The 9,237-nt window shown below is 53.7% G+C and overlaps 1 protein-coding gene across 1 annotated transcript in view; it reads left to right on the plus strand.

Moving 5' to 3' along the window:
• Positions 1–8,161, plus strand: part of LOC132387107 (AMP deaminase 1-like) — a 59,465-nt gene extending 51,304 nt beyond the window's left edge. The window contains exons 5-8 of the mRNA XM_059959458.1: positions 1,294–1,423; positions 2,190–2,384; positions 4,464–4,595; positions 7,981–8,161. Coding sequence (XP_059815441.1) covers positions 1,294–1,423; positions 2,190–2,384; positions 4,464–4,595; positions 7,981–8,145 — 622 coding nt within the window. The 3' untranslated portion in view covers positions 8,146–8,161. The remainder of the gene's footprint in view (positions 1–1,293; positions 1,424–2,189; positions 2,385–4,463; positions 4,596–7,980) is intronic.
• The last annotated feature ends 1,076 nt before the right edge of the window (positions 8,162–9,237 follow it).

Raw genomic sequence — 9,237 nt, forward strand, 5'->3', positions numbered from 1 at the left:
CCCTGGCGTATACACCACTCTCCTGTCTCCCCTGGTGTATAAACCCCTCTCCTGTCTCTCCTGGCGTATAAACCCCTCTCCTGTCTCCCCTGGTGTACAAACCCCTCTCCTGTCTCCCCTGGTGTATAAACCCCTCTCCTGTCTCCCCTGGTGTATAAACCCCTCTCCTGTCTCCCCTGGTGTACAAACCCCTCTCCTGTCTCCCCTGGTGTATAAACCCCTCTCCTGTCTGCCCTGGTGTATAAACCCCTCTCCTGTCTGCGCTGGTGTATAAACCCCTCTCATGTCTCCCCTGGTTTATATACCCCTCTCCTGCCTCTCCTGGTGTATAAACCCCTCTCCTGTCTCCCCTGTCTCCCCTGGTGTATAAACCCCTCTCCTGTCTCCCCTGGTTTACAAACCCCTCTCCTGTCTCCCCTCGTGTATAAACCCCTCTCCTGTCTCCCCTGGTGTACAAACCCCTCTCCTGTCTCCCCTGGTGTATAAACCCCTCTCCTGTCTCCCCTGGTGTATAAACCCCTCTCCTGTCTCCCCTGTCTCCCCTGGTGTATAAACCCCTCTCCTGTCCCTCCTCGTGTATAAACCCTTCTCCTGTCTCCCCTGGTGCATAAACCCCTCTCCTGTCTCCCCTGGTGTATAAACCCCTCTCCTGTCCCTCCTGGTGTATAAACCCCTCTCCTGTCTCCCCTGGTGCATAAACCCCTCTCCTGTCTCCCCTGGTGCATAAACCCCTCTCCTGTCTCCCCTGGTGTATAAACCCCTCTCCTGTCTCCCCTGGTGTACAAACCCCTCTCCTGTCTCCCCGGTGTACAAACCCCTCTCCTGTCTCCCCTGGTGTATAAACCCCTCTCCTGTCTCCCCTGGTGTACAAACCCCTCTCCTGTCTCCCCTGGTGTATAAACCCCTCTCCTGTCTCCCCTGGTGTATATACCCCTCTCCTGTCTCCCCGGTGTATAAAAACCTCTCCTGTCTCCCCTGGTGTACAAACCACTCTCCTGTCTCCCCGGTGTACAAACCCCTCTCCTGTCTCCCCGGTGTATAAACCCCTCTCCTGTCACCCCTGGTGTATAAACCCCTCTGCTGTCTCCCCTGGCGTATAAACCCCTCTCCTGTCTGCCCTGGCGTATAAACCCCTCTCCTGTCTCCCCTGGCGTATAAACCCCTCTCCTGTCTGCCCTGGTGTATAAACCCCTCTCTTGTCTCCCCTGGGGTATAAGCCCCTCTCCTGTCTCCCCTGGCATGTAGGCCCCTGTCTCTCACACCCTCTCTAACCGTTCCGCTCCCTTTGACCAGGCGGACCTACTGTAACCAGCGGCTGAAGATGTTGGTGTCTCGTTTCCACCTTCACCAGCTGGCCAATGAGAAAAAGGAGTTTATCGACCTGCAGGAGGCTTCCCACAGTGACTTCTACAACGTGGCCAAGGTGACGGGCGGCTGCAGGAGTGGTCGGGGAGGGAGGGGCAGGATGCCCCACAGAGCTCCTCAACTGAGAGAGGGTGGAGGGAGACGCACGTGGCACTAATGCTCAGGAGGGTGGGAGATGGAGGGAGATCCTGCCTGCGGTTTCGTCTCGAAGAGTCGGGAGAACGGGGAGGAGAGTGGGAAGCGGGAGGGTGATGGGAGGTAGAGGAGGAGGAAGAGCAGGAGGGTAGAAGGCGGAGGAGGGGAAGAGGCTTGTCTATTCCTGCCTGGGGAAGCAGGGCAGATGACTAGTTTCTGCCGGTCTTTTCATGTGCTTTTAACACAGCACCCAGCCTCCTTATAACATCTCCTCCCACTGCCCCTCCACCTCTCCCTCCCCCCCCATACACTGCCACCTTCCTCCGCGTCCCCCTCTCTCTCCTCCCTGATCCCCATCACTCCACCCCCTCCACTTCACTCTCCCTCCCTCTCTCTCCATCGTCTTTTGCTTCTGTGCCTCTGCCCACTCTCCCCCTCTCTGTCCTCTCTCTCCTACCCGCACTTTCCCCTCTCTACCCCCACTCTCCCCTCCCACTCTCTTCCACCTCCACTTTCCCCTCTCTCCCCAACTCTCCCACTCTATCCCCCTGCTCTCCCCCTCTCTGCCCCCTATTCTCCCCTCTCTGCCCCCTACTCTCCCCTCTCTCCCACTCTCTGCCCTCTACTCTCCCACCCCTCCCTCCCACTCTCTCCCCCCACTCTCCCCCTCTCCTCTCTCTCCCCCACAGGTCGACACGCACATCCACGCTGCGGCCTGTATGAACCAGCACTCTCTGCTGCGTTTCATCCACCACACTTACGCGATAGACCGGGACCGGGAGGTTCACCAATCCCAGGGGCAGACCTTCACCCTGGGGCAACTATTCCAGAGGCTCGACCTCGATCCCGACCACCTCGACATCGACGCCCTCAACGTGCACGCGGTAAGCTGCCCCCCCCTCCGCAACTCCCCTCCTCGCCAACACCCTCCACCTACCTTCCCTCACCCCGCACTTCTCAATTCGTACCCCCCCCCCCCGCACTATTAGAGCGTGGAATAATCTCCATCCGACCATAAACACACCATCAAACCCAATTAAATTCAAGACAGCACTTCTACAAATATTTCCTCCAGTTTAAATTGCCTGCGCAATATTTTGGAGGATCAGGAACCAAAAATAGAGATCTGCTAGTTCGTTTAAAAAGATCTGCTAGTTCGTTTAAAAAGATCTGCTAGTTCGTTTAGAAAAGATCTGCTAGTTCGTTTAAAAAGATCTGCTAGTTCGTTTAAAAAGATCTGCTAGTTCGTTTAAAAAGATCTGCTAGTTCGTTTAAAAAGAGCAGCTAGTTCGTTTAAAAAGATCTGCTAGTTCGTTTAGAAAAGATCTGCTAGTTCGTTTAAAAAGATCTGCTAGTTCGTTTAAAAAGAGCAGCTAGTTCGTTTAAAAAGATCTGCTAGTTAGTTTAAAAAAGATCTGCTAGTTCGTTTAAAAAGATCTGCTAGTTCGTTTAGAAAAGATCTGCTAGTTCGTTTAAAAAGATCTGCTAGTTCGTTTAAAAAGAGCAGCTAGTTCGTTTAAAAAGATCTGCTAGTTAGTTTAAAAAAGATCTGCTAGTTCGGTTTAAAAAGATCTGCTAGTTCGTTTAAAAAGATCTGCTAGTTCGTTTAAAAAAGATCTGGTAGTTCGTTTAAAAAGATCTGCTAGTTCGGTTTAAAAAGATCTGCTAGTTCGGTTTAAAAAGATCTGGTAGTTCGGTTTAAAAAAGATCTGCTAGTTCGTTTAAAAAGATCTGCTAGTTCGGTTTAAAAAGATCTGCTAGTTCGGTTTAAAAAAGATCTGGTAGTTCGTTTAAAAAGATCTGCTAGTTTGTTTAGAAAAGATCTGCTAGTTCGGTTTAAAAAGATCTGGTAGTTCGGTTTAAAAAGATCTGGTAGTTCATTTAAAAAGATCTGCTAGTTCGTTTTAAAAGATCTGCTAGTTCGTTTAAAAAAGATCTGCTAGTTCGTTTAAAAAGATCTGGTAGTTCGGTTTAAAAAGATCTGCTAGTTCGTTTAAAAAGATCTGCTAGTTCGTTTAAAAAGATCTGCTAGTTCGGTTTAAAAAGATCTGCTAGTTCGTTTAAAAAGATCTGCTAGTTCATTTAAAAAGATCTGGTAGTTCGGTTTAAAAAGATCTGCTAGTTCGGTTTAAAAAGATCTGCTAGTTCATTTAAAAAGATCTGGTAGTTCGGTTTAAAAAAGATCTGCTAGTTCGTTTAAAAAGATCTGCTAGTTCGATTTAAAAAAGATCTGGTAGTTCGGTTTAAAAAAGATCTGGTAGTTCGTTTAAAAAGATCTGGTAGTTTGTTTAAAAAGATCTGCTAGTTCGTTTAAAAAGATCTGCTAGTTCGTTTAAAAAGATCTGCTAGTTCGTTTAAAAAGATCTGCTAGTTAGTTTAAAAAAGATCTGCTAGTTCGTTTAAAAAGATCTGCTAGTTCGGTTTAAAAAAGATCTGCTAGTTCGTTTAAAAAGATCTGCTAGTTGTTTTAAAAGCGGTATGGCCGAATGACCGTTTCAACCAACCCGTGGAGAGATTGACCCGCTATCGGGCTGCCGCTCAGTTAATGAGGAGCAGGACACATCGACCTGAGCCGTTTCATTTACTTTCAAACATCGATCGACAGACAGCGCTTAGCATCCTGAGAATATCTCCGGGTTCACACACGTCCCCGTCGCCGGGCCAAAACCAACGTCCTCAGCTCGAGATTGCTCTTAATTTTTGCCCCGCGGGCACAAAGCATTTGCCGTCAGAGGGGGTGCAGTCCGCGCCGACTGAGGTTCCCGTCCGGCCGCGGTCACGGGCCACCGTCCCCGTCCCCGTCGTTACTGCGCCTGCCCCGGCCAATTCCGTGTACAGGCCGCCCCTCCCGGCCGCTTCCAAGTCTCGGTCCAGGAATCCCGGCCAAGCACCCCCGTCAATCGCCTTCTGCCCTTCCCGGTCCGCGATTACCTCCGCTCCATGTGCGATATTCCCGCCTCCAGGACCGGGAGACCTTCCAGCGGTTCGATCGCTTCAACGCCAAGTACAACCCGGTGGGGGCGAGCGAGCTGCGGAGACTCTACCTCAAAACCAACAATCACATCAACGGAGAATATTTTGCCGGGCTGATCAAGGTAAATTATTACCATGGAGACACCGGTCTCTCACCCCACCCCACCCCCCAGAGAGAGAGGGACTGAGAGACACCGGTCAGTGTACAGATCTCCCCCCCAGAGAGAGAGGGACTGAGAGACACCGGTCAGTGTACAGATCTCCCCCCGAGAGAGAGGGACTGAGAGACACCGGTCAGTGTACAGATCTCCGCCCCAGAGAGAGAGGGACTGAGAGACACCGGTCAGTGTACAGATCTCCCCCCCCAGAGAGAGAGGGACTGAGAGACACCGGTCAGTGTACAGATCTCCCCCCGAGAGAGAGGGACTGAGAGACACCGGTCAGTGTACAGATCTCCCCCCCAGAGAGAGAGGGACTGAGAGACACCGGTCAGTGTACAGATCTCCCCCCGAGAGAGAGGGACTGAGAGACACCGGTCAGTGTACAGATCTCCGCCCCAGAGAGAGAGGGACTGAGAGACACCGGTCAGTGTACAGATCTCCCCCCCAGAGAGAGAGGGACTGAGAGACACCGGTCAGTGTACAGATCTCCCCCCGAGAGAGAGGGACTGAGAGACACCGGTCAGTGTACAGATCTCCCCCCCAGAGAGAGAGGGACTGAGAGACACCAGTCAGTGTACAGATCTCCCCCCGAGAGAGAGGGACTGAGAGACACCGGTCAGTGTACAGATCTCCCCCCGAGAGAGAGGGACTGAGAGACACCGGTCAGTGTACAGATCTCCCCCCGAGAGAGAGGGAGAGACACCGGTCAGTGTACAGATCTCCCCCCCGAGAGAGAGGGACTGAGAGACACCGGTCAGTGTACAGATCTCCCCCCCGAGAGAGAGGGACTGAGAGACACCGGTCAGTGTACAGATCTCCCCCCCGAGAGAGAGGGACTGAGAGACACCGGTCAGTGTACAGATCTCCCCCCCGAGAGAGAGGGACTGAGAGACACCGGTCAGTGTACAGATCTCCCCCCGAGAGAGAGGGACTGAGAGACACCGGTCAGTGTACAGATCTCCCCCCTGAGAGAGAGGGACTGAGAGACACCGGTCAGTGTACAGATCTCCCCCCGAGAGAGAGGGACTGAGAGACACCGGTCAGTGTACAGATCTCCCCCCGAGAGAGAGGGACTGAGAGACACCGGTCAGTGTACAGATCACCCATGGGAGTGAGAGGGACTGAGAAACACCGGTCAGTGTACAGATCTCTCCCCTGAGAGAGAGGGTCTGAGACACACCGGTCAGTGTACAGATCTCCCCCCCCGAGAGAGAGGGACTGAGAGACACCGGTCAGTGTACAGATCTCCCCCCGAGAGAGAGGGACTGAGAGACACCGGTCAGTGTACAGATCTCCCCCCGAGAGAGAGGGACTGAGAGACACCGGTCAGTGTACAGATCTCCCCCAGGAGAGAGAGGGACTGAGAGACACCGGTCAGTGTACAGATCTCCCCCCCGAGAGAGAGGGACTGAGAGACACCGGTCAGTGTACAGATCTCCCCCCGAGAGAGAGGGACTGAGAGACACTGGTCAGTGTACAGATCTCTCCCCTGAGAGAGAGGGACTGAGAGACACCGGTCAGTGTACAGATCTCCCCCCCCGAGAGAGAGGGACTGAGAGACACTGGTCAGTGCAGACAGACAGACTTTATTGATCCCGAGGGAAATTGGGTTTCGTTACAGTCGCACCAATCAAGAATAGTGTAGAAATATAGCAATATAAAACCATAAATAATTAAATAATAATAATGTTAATCATGCCAAGTGGAAGTAAGCCCAGGACCAGCCTATTGGCTCAGGGTGTCTGACACTCCGAGGGAGGAGTTGTAAAATTTGATGGCCACAGGTAGGAATGACTTCCTATGACGCTCAGTGTTGCATCTCGGTGAAATGAGTATCTGGCTGAATGTACTCCTGTATCTAACCAGTACATTATGGAGTGGATGGGAGACATTGTCCAAGATGGCGTGCAACTTGGACAGCATCCTCTTTTCAGACACCACCGTCCGAGAGTCCAGTTCCACCCCCACAACATCACTGGCCTTACGAATGAGTTTGTTGATTCTGCTTCCCTCAGCCTGCTGCCCCAGCACACAACAGCAAACATGACAGCACTGGCCACCACAGACTCGTAGAACATCCTCAGCATTGTCCAGCAGATGTTAAAGGACCTCAGTCTCCTCAGGAAATAGAGACGGCTCTGACCCTTCTTGTAGACAGCCTCAGTGTTCTTTGACCAGTCCAGTTTATTGTCCATTCGTACCCCAGGAATTTGTAATCCTCCAGCATGTCCACACCGACCCCTTGGATGGAAACAGCGGTCACATGTGCCTTAGCCCTCCTCAGGTCCACCACCAGCTCCTTAGTCTGTTTCACATTAAGCTGCAGATGATTCTGTTCACACCATATCACAATCTTTCCAACCATAGTCCTGTACTCAGTCTCATCTCCCTTGCTGATGCATCCAACTATGGCAGAGGAGTCATCAGAAAACTTCTGAAGATGGCAAGACTCTGTGCAGTAATTGAAGTCTGAGGTGTAGATGGTGAAGAGAAAGGGGGACAGGACAGTCCCCTGTGGAGCCCCAGTGCTGCTGACCACTCTGTCTGACACACAGTGTTGCAAGCGCACGTACTGTGGTCTGCCAGTCAGGTAATCAATAATCCATGACACCAGGGAAGCATCCACCTGCATCGCTGTCAGCTTCTCACCCAGCAGAGCAGGGCGGATGGTGTTGACCGCACTGGAGAAAACAACATGACCCTCACAGTGCTTGCCGGCTTGTCCAGGTGGGCGTAGACACGGTTCAGCAGGTAGACGATGGCATCCTCAACCCCTAGTCGGGGCTGATAGGGGAACTGAAGGGGGTCTAAGTGTGGCCTAACCATAGGCCGGAGCTGCTCTCGAACAAGTCTCTCCAGGGTCTTCATGATGTGGGAGATCAATGCCAACGGTCTGTAGTCATTGGAGCCACTGGGGCGCGGTGTCTTCGGTACAGGGATGAGTCAGGATGTCTTCCACAGCACAGGAACCCTCTGGAGACTCAGGCTCAGGTTGAAGACATGGTGAAGTACCCCACATAGCTGGGGGGGGGGCACAGGCTTTGAGCACCCTGGGGCTGACACCATCCGGGCCTGCAGCCCTGCTTGGGTGGACACGTCTCGGCTGTCTTCTCACCTGTGCAGCGGTGAAGCCCACCGTGGTGGTTTCAGGTGTGGGGAGGGTGGGGGCCTGTGAGGAGGGGTAGGAGGGGAGAGTGTTGGTCGGGGGGGGCCGGCAGCAGACGAATCATGCGGGGGGCGGGCTGAAGAACAGGTTAAGCTCGTCGGCCCAGTCTGCATGGCCTCCCCTCCCCCCCCCCCCCCAGTCAGTGCGCGGATCCCCCCGGGATGCGTTTCTCCTCCGCAGGAGTATGCCGATTCAATGGACGACGCCTCAAACCAGTTTGCTGAGCTCCGGATCTCCATTTACGGCAACAGCCCCGACGAGTGGAACCAGCTGGCCGCTTGGTTCTTCGACCAGAGAGTCTGCTCGCCCAAGATCCGCTGGATGGTGCAGGTCCCACGGATCTAGTGAGTTAAATCCCACGGGAGAGTCCGGGGCCGGGGGCGTCCCGAGCGGCGGAAGGGGCACATTTCCAGTCGTTGCCCCCCCCCCCCCCGGCTCTCCCTTGCTCTTCGGCTTCCTCTGATTGGGCCGCCTTTCGCTCCAACCCACCGTAGGCGGGCTCCTGCCTCGCTCCCCAGCCCCCTCGCCCTCCTGACCCCTCCCCCTCTCTCCTGCCGTCCCTCACAACCCCTGCCTCCCTCCCTCGCTCTCCTTCTCTCTGATCTTCACTCAGAACCCCCGTCTCTGTCCCTCGCTTACTCTCCCCTCTTTCTGTTCCCTCTGTCCAACCTTCCCTCACAGTCCCCATCACTCTCTCTCTCTCTCTCTCTCTCTCTCTCTCTCTCTTCCACTCGTTAACCTTCATTCGGAGCCCCCATCTCCGTCCCTCACTTACTCTCCCTCTTTCTGTTCCCTCTGACCAACCTTCCCTCACAGTCCCCATCACTCTCCCTCTCTCTCTCACTCACTCTCTCTGTCTCACATTCTCTCTCATTCTCTCTGTCTCTCTCTCCCCTCTCTCTGTATCTCTCCCTCTCTCTGTCTCACACTCTCTCTCTGTATCTGTGTCCCTCTCTCTTTCTTTATCTCGCTCTCTCGCAAACACACAACAGCGTCTCTTTTCCACACTCTGAAAATCAGCCCTCTCCCTCTCATTCCCACGCTCTCCCTGATCCACCTCCCTCACCGAGCTGAATCTAGCCACTCTCCCCCACAATAAATCCGCTCCTCACAACAGACAGAGATGCCTCACATTCACTCGCTGTCAGACCCCTCGCTCTCCCCACCTCAGACAGCAAACACCCTAGTAACCCTCTGGCATTCTCCCCCACATTAACCCCCACCCCCTCTTTCCCCCACAGTAACCCCCACCCCCTCTTTCCCCCACAGTAACCCCCCCACCCATTTTCCCATAGTAACCCCCTCTTTCCCCCACAGTAACCCCACCCCCTCTTTCCCCCACAGTAACCCCCCACCCCATTTTCCCATAGTAACCCCCTCTTTCCCTCCACAGTAACCCCCACCCCCTCTTTCCCCCAGAGTAACCCCCAGCCCCTC

The sequence above is a fragment of the Hypanus sabinus genome, unplaced genomic scaffold, assembly GCF_030144855.1.
Source record: "Hypanus sabinus isolate sHypSab1 unplaced genomic scaffold, sHypSab1.hap1 scaffold_1534, whole genome shotgun sequence".
NCBI classification, from domain to species: Eukaryota; Metazoa; Chordata; class Chondrichthyes; order Myliobatiformes; family Dasyatidae; genus Hypanus; species Hypanus sabinus.